Genomic DNA, 13,295 nt, shown 5'->3' on the forward strand with positions numbered 1-13,295 from the left:
GCAGAAATATGACCTCATCCAAATAAGTGAATCTAACCCAAAACTGGATTCTGAAATGAGGTTTGAGGTGCTGCTGTTGTGGTACTGGTTCTGGTTTCGGTCTAAAACACAGCAGTTTTCTATCCAGACTACTTTAACGCATCGTGAGGCTGCACCTGAACGCACCGCATGCAGCTGGATGGAGACGGTTGGTGTCTTCCTCCTGAATCGACCCGGCGCCGGAGTCGTTTCAAACAGATCACAGATCAGTTCTGCAGCATTTTTATTGTTTGCTTTGGGAAACTCGCTGCCGCCAATGAAAACAATAAATATGGATACAATGCAAAACATTTTCCTAATGAAGCATTTTACACAATGTACAATCCTTAACTGGCAGCTCCGCTGCTCCGAGATGTTCTGTACACATTCCCAAACAACGAACGGAGCTCTGTGGAAGGAAACCAAATTCAATGCACTTCTCCTGGATGTTCAGAGATGAAGGTTTGTGTTGATAGAGAGGAAATAAAAGGATGCAAAAGAGTTTGCTACGACTGGTGCAGCGATGGCGGGGCGGCTCCATCAGTAGTCCGTGTCCGAGCCTTCAGCGTTGTCCACGTTCCGGGAGAGCATGTAGTTGTCCATGTCGATGGAGCGGCAGTTGTTGATGGCGTAGCGCAGCCTCTCGGCCATGACGGCCTGGCTGGAGTACGGCGGCAGGCGCAGCTGGAAGAAGCAGGTCTGGGAGGTGGGAAGGCTGTCGTACGGCTGAGGAAACAAAAACACGGCACATCAGCAGAGAGGAAGACCGAAGGAGCAGGTTTCACCGCTCACATCCATGTTTGACTTCCTCTGATCAGTTCTAACCGCTGACTGGTGGTCCAATACTTTAAATCAGATTGTTTTTCTACTCCTTGTTGACCAGAACTTGATGATTTCAGCCTGATGGGCCGGTCTGACCCGTGAGGTAACCCACCAAACTCCAGTACAACCAGGTCACAGGAGCATCAACAGTGTGGAAGTCATTACACGGGGAAAAAGACAAAGCTGGCTTTTTTCAGGTCGGTTCTGTTCACTCACCCGGTCCACCTTCATGATCTGGAACCTCTGGGAGATGTCAGCTGTGTTGGCGGGAAGCCTGGACCGTCCGGACACGAACCGCATGAAGAGCACGCGCTCCTCGTTGGAGAATTCCTCCAGCGTCTGCCAGAACCACAGCACCAGCGAGTGCTGCTCGTCCACCTCCCGGTACCGCACCACCTTCTTCAGCACGTCGCAGCAGATCTCCGGCATCCCGCACACCATCTGCTCCAGCTGCTTGGCCGTGAGCAGGGACAGCAGCGGCACCGGCACGATCCATGACATGCCCTCACGGACCGCCGCCACCTGGTGGAGAGGCAAAGGACAGGCCCGTTAGTAAACCTGTTAAAGAATAAAACAGGCTTTGGATCAGAGGGGATTCTGTGACTTCCCGGGTCCGTTTACCTGTCGGTCGATCTCGTGCAGCCGGTACTCGATGGCTCGCTCCACGTACTCCTTCCTGTTGGAGAAAGTGAGGGGGATGCTGTTTCCACCTGGAATGATGGGAACCATCTTCCCATCTGCGCTCTGCCCGACGAAGGAATCCAAAGGAATCATCTGGGAAAACACAACCGGGTTTTATTTCAGAGGGGAACCAACAACTCACTGTCTCTTCGTATCTGTACAGAACCACAGCAGCGGACCAACATTTCAGAACTTCTGTCTGTGGGAGCTCCACCAACAGGTAGATTCTGATGTTCATTGTCCACCTGACGCTCAGAGTCCATTTCCAACCCAAAGAAAAAGATGCTCCTATCTACCCCACCTTCACATTTCCACAGTCGCTCCATCAAGCTCCATCTGGTTCCACCTCTGCTCAGTTTCTCTGGAGGGCCAAGGCATTCGGCCTGGTTCTGATCCGATCTGAATTCCTTTCTAACTCGGCCCCGACCCTAAAACTTCCTGTTTTTCCACGACAGTCTTGGAACGATGTGTTTGGGACTGTCAACAGGTCACTGTAGTCCCGAGTATTCCAGCTACATCACCACTCCAGGAACCAGGATCTTATCCTGGGTCACGTTTAATCTGCATTAATCGGATCAGAGCCGGTGTAAAATGAAAGCTGTATTTCCCACCTCATGGAAATTATCCTCGGTGATGCCGCCGTCTTCAATGTGAAGAATGCTTTTGAGGGTCTGCACGTAGAGGAGATCCACCTCCTCCAGGTCCTCCAGCTGCAGCGGGATGCAGCACAGCTGTTTCCATACCAGCGGAGCCAGGTGCAGGTCCAGGGGCTTTTTGGTGCGGATGGCTACGCCCATCAGGATGCCCAAAAACCTGAACTGGAGCATGTGCTCATCCAGGCAGGCGGATGGGTTGAACAGGAATCTGTGGGTATAACAGAGGATCCAAGATGAGTTCCATGACCGTGGGATTATCCAGCATCAAGTTAGTTACACTGCTCACCTGTCTCTGTTATAGCCGACCTCTGCTGTGGCGTTGGGGGAAGGGATCAGCAGGTCCACCACACCCGTCTCCAGCTCCTATAAAACACTCCTATCATCAGTCACCTGGAAAGTCCTGGACTCAGTAATTCGAGCTCAGATCCATGAATACCTGGCAAATCTCCGTGATGGTGTCGTCAAACACACCCCCTGCATCGTCTGCTCCCTCCCCCACCAGTTTGACCTTCCAGGCCCGGGAAGGCAGCCGGAGGTCAGAGGCGTTTAGCTTCACTACCTGCCGCGCGATCTGCACGAAGATCGGCTTGCACTTCCGGCCGCTGCGGGAAGAGAGACAAAGAGAGGAAATCCGAGCTTCAGTTTCTGAAATCTAACGATGATTTAAAGAGAGGAACGTTTACTGACCGAGTGGAGATCCGTTTGACGGTGATCTGAGGTCCGTAGTTCTTTCCCTGAACCATCGTCTTCCCGATGGAGCGCACCATGGGCAGCGTGTAGACCCGGGGGGCCAGCAGGGGCCTCAGCTGGCCCTGAACAATCCCCCAGGTTCCTGCGTTGTAGTGGGAGGTGCAGCTCTGCAGAACAACAACACTTCCTGTGAACACGTCTCAAAGGGTTCAACATGCTGAGAACATCACAGAGGGCTTCCTGTGTTTGGTCTCCAGACAACACTTGGGTGCTGTGTGGGTTCTGTGAGGTTCTGAACTGGACCTGTCCTCACCTGGTTGTTTGGGCTGAGGTTCAGCAGTCTCCATGACGAGTACATGAGGTCGGAGAAGTGGTAGAGGAGGCGGAGCCGGGCCCTCACCGCTTCCATGCTCACCTCCTTCAGCGTGCTGTACTGAGGCGGCACCGCCGCCGGCAGACCCAGCTGGAGCGGAACCGACGAGCCTGAAGAGGAGGAAAGGTGAGAAAGAGCAACAGATGTCAAGCAGAAGGCTGATGTGAGTCTGCAGAGAGCAGTTTAATTCCTATTAATGTCCAGAACCTCACACAGTAACCAACTAAGCGGGTCACAGCAGAACTTCTAAAAACTTGGTTTATCTCAGGATTGCCACACATTTTCTTATGTCCAACTTCTAATATTTTGGGACAGACGGATGATGGAATAAACTCCGGAAACATTTTCTATAATCTATTTTGCTTTTCTGCACCAGAACATGACAGAACCGGAATAAATTCTCCAGCGGAGGTTCTGAAGCTCATGCCTTGATCCGGACACAGGACCGAATTTACATCACGCTAACAGCGGCCTGTCAGACTCCATCTTTGATTCAATCACTGTAAGTGAAAAAGCAGCTGAAGTCCAAAGAAACCCATGTAGGGGGGGAGAGCAGTTCCTCTGACCCTGAACCCTGGAGGTCGGAGGTCAGGGTCCGAGGAATTGAACGCTCTGAGCCCCAGGTGGATGGAGGAGGTGGTTCTGCAGCACTCCACTGAGATACGGAGAGGTTACGAATGACCTTAAAGGTAGGAAGAAGGATTTTGACCGGATCAGTACTTCCGAACAGAACTCGGTGTGGTACCGACCTGGTGCTCGAGGCGGCACGCAGGGAGCCGTCCAGGCCGCGCTGTGGCACCGTCCTGCAGAGATCTGGTTGATGTTCTTGCCCTGCAGCGCCGTCACCAGTGTTGGTTCTCTGACGTGGTTGGTGTGGCCCAGACCGAGCTGCAGGCAGAGAATAACCGGGTCAACAAAGATTCTGTTTGAAAACCTGAGCTGGACTGTTGGATCCTCTCAGATCAGAGGACTCTGGTCCCTGGCTTTCACACAGGTTACCTGTCCCTCTGAGTTGCTGCCCCAGGCATAAACGTCTCCTGTAGACGACAGAACCAGGGTGTGTTCGGCACCGACCGCCACGTCCTGGATGTAGATCCCCGACAGCGCCGGCACCTGCTGGGGTCGGTTGTGGTTCCGGGCTCGGCCTTCAGGCAAGCCGATCAGCCGGTCTTTAATGGAGGAAACAAACGTGTTGAAGGAAGGAATTGTTTTTGGGATTTTCATCATTTAGGATCCAATATGATTATTTTTTCTAACAAAATAATATTCTACGGATTTGTAGAAGCAGCTGATGGGTCACCAGACAGAACCGCTTCACGGGAGGCTCAAACATTTCTCCTTGTTCAGCTACTTGGGTCCAGATTTACCAATAAATGTATTAAAATAGAAACTATCTGAAGATGATTCTGATTTAAACTGACAGATCATTTCAATAAGATGAACTTTTTCTGTTATATGAGAACAAACTCTGGCTTTGTTGTCAGTATTGGACCAGAACTTGGTCCATCTTCATGGCAGGGGGGGAGAAGATGAAGAAGATCCCAGAGGTGAGGATGAGTTGGCACTGATTTTAAGCAACTTTTCATTTTTTAACAACAAACAATGAATGAATGAAGAAAACATGAACTGCTAAAAACATCAAATAAAAAATGTTAAATTATCTCAGTTAGTTAAACAAGGTCCAGACCTTCCAGTATGGAAGAGCAATCCTGCCATAATGAAGAATAAATACAATAAATAAATGCTCAATAAATAAGCATACTATTAAATCCAAAACATTACAATAAATAAATAAATGTGGGCAGTAATTAAATAGACTGGAGGAATTTGAACGTTATTAACACCGAACGTTCACCAACGCTAAATGCTTTTTGGTGGGAAAAGCCATGCAGGTTCGAGCTATGCAGGCTGAAAAACAGAAAATATTAAAACACACACTTAAATAAATACATTGAAAAATAAGTCATTAGTAAATAAATAAAAGAGGCAACTACTACAAAGGTGAATAAATAAAGAAGCTAATTAAATTAGATGTTACATTTATGTCTCACTGAATAACTTAATTACTGCCTAACTTTATTTATCTACTACATTTTTTGTGTATATAATCATATATTCCTTTTTAGCTTTTTATTTACCTGTGAAGCACTTTGCTTGCTATTCGATTAGTAAAGCGCTTTCTAAATAAATACAAGACGATGGGACGGACGGATGAGTTGGCGGTCAGACGGAGGGACGGACAGATGATGGACAGTAAGAATGATCGCTGTGATGTTGGATTTAGGAAGTTTTTAATATCTCTCACTTTGATTTTAGGGCGATTTAGGTGCGAGTCTCCAGGACCCAAACTGTCTTAAAGTTAACATTTGGTCCCTCTGGGTCAGTTTGTTCTTCTATAGCAACAGAAACACTGAGTGCAGCGCAGAAAGGTCAAGGAAACCGAGGGTACCTTGGCCGAACGTGAAAACTTTGCCATCTTTGGTTAAAGCCACAGAAAACTGAGTTCCACAGGCCACCTTCTTGATCCCGATCCCACACAGCACGTCCACTTTCTGCAGAGTTTCAAACATCTGAGTTACGCACAAATCAAATGGCTTGAGTTCAGCTTTTTCTTTTTCAGCTGAATCTCACCTGAGGAGAAGACTTGGCTGTGGAATTCCCCAGTCCCAGTTTTCCATAGTCTCCATCACCGAAGGCCCAAACCATCGTTCCATCGGCAGAGACGACTAAAGTGTGGTTCAGACCGCAGGCCACCTGAGGAGAACCAACAGGATGAGCTCTGAACATCCTCCATTCATCCAAACTCACACCAACTGTCTGAGAAATGCTCACCTGTCCCACCTGGTGACCCTCCAGAGCCGTGACCTTCTCCGGAAGCTTCTTGTTGGATGTGTTTCCTAGTCCCAGTCGGCCATAATCTCCATTCCCAAAGGTGAAAAGCTTCCCATCAGCTGTCACCACTGCTGAGTGTTTGAATCCACAGGACATCTGCAGAGCAGAGAAGGTAAGAAACAAGCATGAGCTGAGAGATCCATGATTAAAATCTCTTATTTTCCTGTCGCTCCTGCAGACGGACCCACCTGAACCACCTCCTCTCCCTGCAGCGCTTCAATCTGCCGTGGTCGGCGCTGGCGGTCGCTGTTCCCATGGCCCAGCTTGCCGTAGTCTCCGTCGCCCCAGCTGAAGACCTCGCCGCTCTCCGTCAGCGCCATGGAGTGGCCGTCGCTGCCGCAGGACGTGACCAGCTGGGTCACAACGAATCCTGGAGACGGAAAACGACAACATGAGGTCCCCACGGATACGACCTAACAACCCCACCCGAACTGTGAGGATCAGGATTTCCTGATGTGTTCCTGATATATTTTAGGTTGCCAATGCAACATTTGATCCCTCTCACACAGAACCAGAACCTGAATCAGCAGAAAAAAGTTAATATCGCATTGGACTAAACTTTACATGAAATCAGTTCGCAGAACTCCAGAACATCTGGTACTGTGATTCTGCTGGATCAGAGCTCATCAAAACCGTTCAACCGAAAAGTTTCTGCAGTGATTCTACACAGAAGTAAGGTTCTGGAGGGTTCTTTACGTTAGGATAAACCAGATGTGAGGTGGTTCTGGATTAAAACCTGCGTTCACTGGGGCCTGCTGTCCATTGGAGGCTCACCTTGAAGAGCTGAGATGATGGTGAGGACGTGCAGGTCGTCGGAGTTTCCCTGTCCCAGACGGCCGTAGCTGCCCTCTCCACAGGCCAACACCGACCCGTTGGGCTGGATGACGAAGGTGCAGTTCTGACCACACACCACCTGCAAGAGAGTGAAGAAGTTACCACAGGGTTCAGTACTTGGTCCAATTCTCTTCACTATATATATGCTTCCAATAGGTCAAATTATCAGGCAGCATAGGATACATTTTCACTGTTACGCTGATGATACTCAGCTTTACTTATCCATAAATCCTGATGAGCCCAACCAGTTAGATAGACTACAAGCATGTCTTGAAGATATAAAAACTTGGATGACATTAAATTTTCTGCTTCTAAATTCAGACAAGACAGAAGTTGTCGTCTTTGGACCGGAGTCTTTAAAAAAGAAACTGCTTAGTCAATCACTTAACCTGGATGGCATTAAATTGACCTCTGATAATAAAGTAAAAAACCTTGGTGTTAACTTTGACTAGGACATGTAATTTAAATCCCATATTAAACAGGTTTCTAGGATTTCCTTCTTTCACCTCCAGAACATTACCAAAATTAGAAATATCCTGTCCAGGAGTGACGCTGAAAAACTAGTCCATGCATTTGTTACTTCAAGGCTGGACTATTGTAATTCTTTACTATCAAGATGTCCACAAAATGCAGTTAAAAACCTTCAGCTGATTCAAAATGCTGCAGCAAGAGTTCTGATGAAAATTAAAAAGAGAGATCATATTTCTCCTATTTTAGCTTCCCTTCATTGGCTCCCTGTTAAATCCAGAATATAATTTAAAATTCTCCTCCTCACATATAAAGCCCTTAATGATCTAGCTCCATCATACATCAGAGATCTGATTGGTCCATATGTTCCTAACAGAGCACTTTGTTCTCAGACTGCAGGTTTACTGGTGGTTCCTAGAGTCTCTAGAAGTAGAATGGGAGGCAGATCCTTTAGTTATCAGGCTCCTCTCCTGTGGAACCAGCTCCCAGTTTTAGTCTGTGAGGCAGACACCCTGTCTACTTTTAAGGCTAGGCTTAAAACTTTCCTTTTTGATAAAGCTTATAGTTCGAGTGGCTTAGTTTATCCTGAGGTATCTTCCTTATTTTTTACCTCTGTCTTCCTCCCTCCCTGTTGGATGGGGTAAGGTGGAGTCAGGTTTAGCCTAAACCGGCTCAGTTATGGTTGAGGTTTAAACACACCCTCCATTTCTGCTACCTGTATGACCCCTTCTCTTTTCCAATGGTTATAATCAGTCTGACAGAGGGAGGTATCCCAATCCTTGTGGTTTTTAGTATAACAATGACCATCAGTGGGACCCTTTGTGAGGTTCCTTGAGACGACATTGTTGTAAATAAGCTCCGTTTAACTAAATAATCTGAACTGAAACTATCTCTGTAGTTATGCTGCTATTGGCTTAGGCTGCTGGAGGACATAACGACCACTTTCACCCTCTTCGCTACATTCTCACACTACTCTCCAATGTTGCATTGTTTGCTGTTATTTCAGCTTTTAACTTTGTTCTCTCTTTTCTCTTCCTAGAAGCTACACCTGGCCTGACTCTGTATCTACCTGTGACACCTTTCTGGAGAGGGGAATCGTCCGAGCTTCTGCTGGCAACAACTTAATGCTCATCCTCTACAGATGATCCACGTAGCCCTGTCTTTTAGTGTTTAACCCTTTCTCTCTCCTAGACATGGCTACTGACTGAGCTTCTACTGTGACTAACTCTATGTTCTCTCTTTCAGACTCTAACCTTGAAAACTGGCTCAGAGTTTATCTGTTCTTTCTTTCTAGATGAAACGACTAAAGGAGCTACATCCATTAACATTTACTTTTCCTTCCCATAGAAAGTACTCCTGGATCAGTGCTTCTTTGGTCTCTTTGTGTCTCTGCTCTGTTCTCTCAAACCCGCAGTCGGTCGTGGCAGATGGCCGCTCACACTGAGCCTGGTTCTGGTTCTGCTGGAGGTTTCTTCCTATTAAAAGGGAGTTTTTCCTCTCCACTGTCGCTACATGCATGCTCAGTATGAGGGATTGCTGCAAAGTCAACACCAGTAACTGTCCACTGTCTCTACATGCTCATCCAGGAGGAGTGAATGCTGCAAGTCACTGACTGGATGCAATCTGCTGGGTTTCCTTAGATAGAAAAACTTTTTATCCAATTTGAATAAATAACTGAATCTGACTGAACTGTTCAATGATTAGGATTAATAGGAATGTGTGAACCTGACTTTATGAAGTGCCTTGAGACGATGTGTGTTGTGAATTGGAGCTATATAAATAAACTGAATTGAATTGAATTACCAGAAACCAAGAACCTAACATCTGAATGTGTTTCTCCTGTATTTTACGTAAAAGCGGTCAGCTTTGGTGGTTTTTCAGTACCTGTTGTGCCTGTGAGAAGGACAGGGCGGTCGTAGGAACTAGGATGTTCCTGCCAGCCTCCGCCAGCTGACCGTGCCGACCAGCTCCCCACAGGAAAACATCACACTTTCCTCCCAGGTGCCAGTCCTGGAAGTACACACACAGGTGAAGCAGGTCCGCTCTGCAGCAGACTGGAACAACAGAATATTCCAGGAGACGGGTCTGGATTTACCTCTGGCCTGGACGTGGCCCAGGACATGATCTGCTCGTCCATCCCAGACGCCCACTTCCCGTTGTCCTGGAAACAAACAGAGCGTTAAGATGAGCTGCAGAGTTAATGCGTAGATCACAGACTGCAGCCGCCCCTCACCATCACCAGAGCCATCTCCTCCTTGGGCCCCTGCTCCAGGTCAGGAACGCAGAAGGATTCTGGGAACGTGGCTCCTCGAGCGAGGGCCTCAGCTGCCTTGATGGTGGTGGAGAAGCAGTTGAGCCACGCCCATTCGCTGGTGTTCCAGACGGCGGGGCCGGACTCCGGAGGACAATGTCGGAGGTGGGGCGGGGCGGGTGGGCTGCACAGCAGCTGGTCCAGGTGGAGACCTACAGCCATCGACGCCAGACACTGCATGTAGGGGCTGTGCACGAGCTGCTCACCACAAACCACGTGAGGCTGGAGTGTGACATCAGAAACGAGACAAATCAGACTTTAACCCAGTCGGATAGACTTCTAATGACTTTCTTCTGAGCAGCTCGTCCTGATTTATCTCAGACTGTAGACGGACCGCTCCCTAACATCTAAACCAGCTTCAACTCAAAAGAAAACATCTAAAGGACCTTTGGAAAACCTGGAGCACTCCTTGGGAGCAGAACAAAGAACATGAGGAATGGATCAGGAAGTTTGGACTGACCCGTCCTAGTTTCAGTACCTTCTCGTAGGTGTACTGCTCCTGCAGCATCACCGGCAGTCTCTCCAGGAACGCCCTCATGCAGGGCGCCATGTTGAGGCCGACCACGCCCTGCTTCTTCAGCGCTGTGCGGCAGGTGGCCAGCACATGGTTGGACGCCATGAATTCTTTGGAGCAGTTAACGACCAGAACGTCCTGGAAACCCGAACGTGAGAGAACCAAATGTAGGTGATGAAGGCGAGGCGATGAGGAGTAACATGTAAAACGACAGATGCGTAAGATGTCTAACCTTTGACCTATTGGAGCAGACAGCCACACCAACATCTGGGATCCAGACTATGTTCTGGATCGCTCCTGAGCCGGCGACGACGGTCTGGAGGACGGATCCGTCCTGTTGGACGTGGAAACAAACAATGACTCCCGGAAAAAAGACGTTGCATCAATCTGCCTGTGGTCAACCATCCGGCTGTGTGTCTCTTACCTGCAGAGACCAGATGTTCATGAGGCCTCCGACGCCTCCAGATGCCAGGGCCAGACCGTCAGGACTAAAGGCCAGCGTCCGTACCGGAGTGATGTGTCCTTTCAGCTGGAAGACGCACACGGCTCCGTCCTCGAACCACCGGGTCGACTGCAACACATCATCACAGCTCCAAATGATCCAATAGTGGATGTGGAGTGTCCACATCATGATCATGATGAAGCATTTCCACCTTCAGCTGATTTACAAACTAGGACAGGGGTGTCCAACTCCAGTCCTCAAGACTCTGTGTCCTACAAGTCTCACATGTGTCCCTGCTCTGACAAACCTGAACCAACCTGCCCAGCAAGTCATGAAGCTCTGTGGAGGTCTGCTAACAAACCTGTCATTTGATTCAGGTGTGCTGAACCAGGCAGAGATCGGGACAGTAGACCCTTGAGGACAAACTCTGGACTCCAGTGAGTTAGGGGCAAATATAAAATAAAAAGGTTGCAGTAACTTGGTTGCACAAGTTTGCTTTAAACCAACAGCTGAAGCAGCTTTTGAGTCCCACATCATGGACTTGGTAATATTTGCTCAAGTAGTATAAATTCTCCAGATCTCTCAGACTGTGGGAACATCTCTTACCCACAATCCTCTTTGGGTATCAGGATTTAGTTCAGCTAGGCCAACCTGCGGCTCTTTGGACCTTCCATGATGGCTCCTAATAACAGACCTAAATATAAATGCAGGTTCTAGTAGTTTTAAATATCAATATCCCTGAAAAAAATGTATCCATCCTCTTTTAGCAAAGGTTTGACGCAAAACCTAAAAATGGAAATAAAATGGTAGGTCTTTAAAATGACCTTTTATTCAGAAGGTCAGGTAACACTTGTTTTTTTTTTTGGCTGAACTGAGGGAAAAATGGCTCTCTGGATCATAAAGGTTGAAAGCTTATAAAATTCCTCTTCATCGTCTTCATCAACCGTGAATGTAAAAACCCCACATCATGATGCTGCCACCACCATGTTTCCTCAGAATATAACAAAGAAGAATTAGAGGATTCTGGCCAGGTCCTGATGTTTGAGACAAAATGATTCTGTCTTTCAGCCCAACTCCTTAGTCCAGATAAAGGGAGAATACAGGAGACCGTCAGATACTAACACAACCAGAACCTGTTCCTGCAGCTTCTTCAGTGTTGCCTCCTGTCAGGTTCTCTGACCAGTTTCTCTCTTTCTTACATCTATTTAGGGGAAACATTCAGTTTAAATTCAGGATGCACCGATATGAAATTTTGGGCTGAAATTGATATTAGATATTAACATTGCTGTTATGGCCGATATCTACCGATATTATATATATTTTTCTGCCCTTGTGACACAGGGAAAAAAACAACCCCCCGTTGACATCGGATTGTCCACAACTGTTCATGAAAACTGAATAGCGGTATAGTTAAAGCCCGAGCCTTATTGTTTAAGGTGTGAACATTTATGCAACCAGGTTGTTTTACATCTTCTTCCCTCATAGAGTTGCTTGTTTTTCAGCTGATTTTTACAACATAAATGTTACAGTAAAGGTGAAATAATCTATCATCTTTTACATGAGAAGCACCTGAATTTTCACAGGGGTTGTGTGGGTTGTAGATCCACTGTGGGTCAAATCTGAACACAGAACCCTTCAAATGTTTCAAGATGTTCAGATAAATGTCACCATAGAGATGATTTTAATGCTTCTCCTGAGATGACATTTAATGCACCAATGATTAATACAACAAAGTAAATTTACCAATATTTTGGGTTTGGCCTGAGTCTCCCAGAGTCTCTCTGATCCGGACACACAGGATTCTGGGAAGTCGCAGATTTCTTGAGGAACGGTCCAGACGGAGACGAGGCCGTTCTGGCAGCAGCTGAAAAACAACAGTTTTATTTCATGAAAATGTGGATCTGTTGCGGCTCGGTCCGGAGGTTAAACATGAAAACGATTCCTCTCCAAGTTTTAAAGATTTCTACATGATTCAGATTTTCAGCCTTGATGAATGAGCAAGTAAAGGTTCTGAACAGAGTTTATATGTGACTGAGCTGGTATGGACCGTAAATATTCTGGGTTTTTGCGGGTTTGGGGACGCCCTACAGGCTGAGAACACGTACACAGCGAGCATGTTGAGGGGCTTCGGACCGCGTCCTGGCAGGTCACACCAGGCCACACCGTTAACCAGGGAGGGATGTCGAAGACTTTGCAGGCAGCACCAGCCAGAACCTTGACCCGAATCACAGTACAAAGGGGCCCACAGCTTCACAGTCTCCTCCTTAGCGCAGGTCAGTAAGATCTGACCGTTTGGACTCCACTTCATACTGGTGATGGACTCCTGAGAAACAGATTGTAATGAATTGATGGGGAAATTCATACCAGTTTGAGGAAAAGTTCTGAAATGAGTCCAGGCTCTCTGCTGTGCTTCAGGTTACCTTGTGTGCATCAATGACCACGATGGCTCCTTTTTCCAAAGGCTCTTTGGATCCAATCAGCAGTTTTCCGTCTGCATATCCCACAGCGAACGGCCGGTCCTCTCTGTACCAGGCGATGTGCATCACAGCCACTGACAGACGACACACTGTTATTTTAGCTCTTAGACAAGGTGT

At 47.5% G+C, this 13,295-nt stretch overlaps 1 protein-coding gene across 6 annotated transcripts in view; it reads right to left on the reverse strand.

Moving 5' to 3' along the window:
* Nucleotides 1–245: 245 nt before the first annotated feature.
* Nucleotides 246–13,295, reverse strand: part of herc1 (HECT and RLD domain containing E3 ubiquitin protein ligase family member 1) — a 76,099-nt gene continuing 63,049 nt past the window's right edge. For all 6 annotated transcript variants that reach the window (XM_047362598.1, XM_047362599.1, XM_047362602.1 and 3 more), the window contains 24 exons: nt 13,122–13,252; nt 12,807–13,024; nt 12,445–12,565; nt 10,684–10,830; nt 10,492–10,593; nt 10,224–10,397; nt 9,668–9,967; nt 9,530–9,595; nt 9,319–9,444; nt 6,907–7,045; nt 6,321–6,502; nt 6,073–6,228; nt 5,872–5,994; nt 5,690–5,792; nt 4,240–4,409; nt 3,990–4,128; nt 3,181–3,350; nt 2,865–3,034; nt 2,614–2,779; nt 2,464–2,540; nt 2,133–2,385; nt 1,462–1,614; nt 1,057–1,362; nt 246–744 (listed from right to left, as the gene is read on the reverse strand). In XM_047362598.1, coding sequence (XP_047218554.1) covers nt 559–744; nt 1,057–1,362; nt 1,462–1,614; nt 2,133–2,385; nt 2,464–2,540; nt 2,614–2,779; nt 2,865–3,034; nt 3,181–3,350; nt 3,990–4,128; nt 4,240–4,409; nt 5,690–5,792; nt 5,872–5,994; nt 6,073–6,228; nt 6,321–6,502; nt 6,907–7,045; nt 9,319–9,444; nt 9,530–9,595; nt 9,668–9,967; nt 10,224–10,397; nt 10,492–10,593; nt 10,684–10,830; nt 12,445–12,565; nt 12,807–13,024; nt 13,122–13,252 — 3,878 coding nt within the window. In that variant the 3' untranslated portion in view covers nt 246–558. The remainder of the gene's footprint in view (nt 745–1,056; nt 1,363–1,461; nt 1,615–2,132; nt 2,386–2,463; nt 2,541–2,613; nt 2,780–2,864; nt 3,035–3,180; nt 3,351–3,989; nt 4,129–4,239; nt 4,410–5,689; nt 5,793–5,871; nt 5,995–6,072; nt 6,229–6,320; nt 6,503–6,906; nt 7,046–9,318; nt 9,445–9,529; nt 9,596–9,667; nt 9,968–10,223; nt 10,398–10,491; nt 10,594–10,683; nt 10,831–12,444; nt 12,566–12,806; nt 13,025–13,121; nt 13,253–13,295) is intronic.

Source organism: Girardinichthys multiradiatus, chromosome 4 (assembly GCF_021462225.1).
Source record: "Girardinichthys multiradiatus isolate DD_20200921_A chromosome 4, DD_fGirMul_XY1, whole genome shotgun sequence".
NCBI classification, from domain to species: Eukaryota; Metazoa; Chordata; class Actinopteri; order Cyprinodontiformes; family Goodeidae; genus Girardinichthys; species Girardinichthys multiradiatus.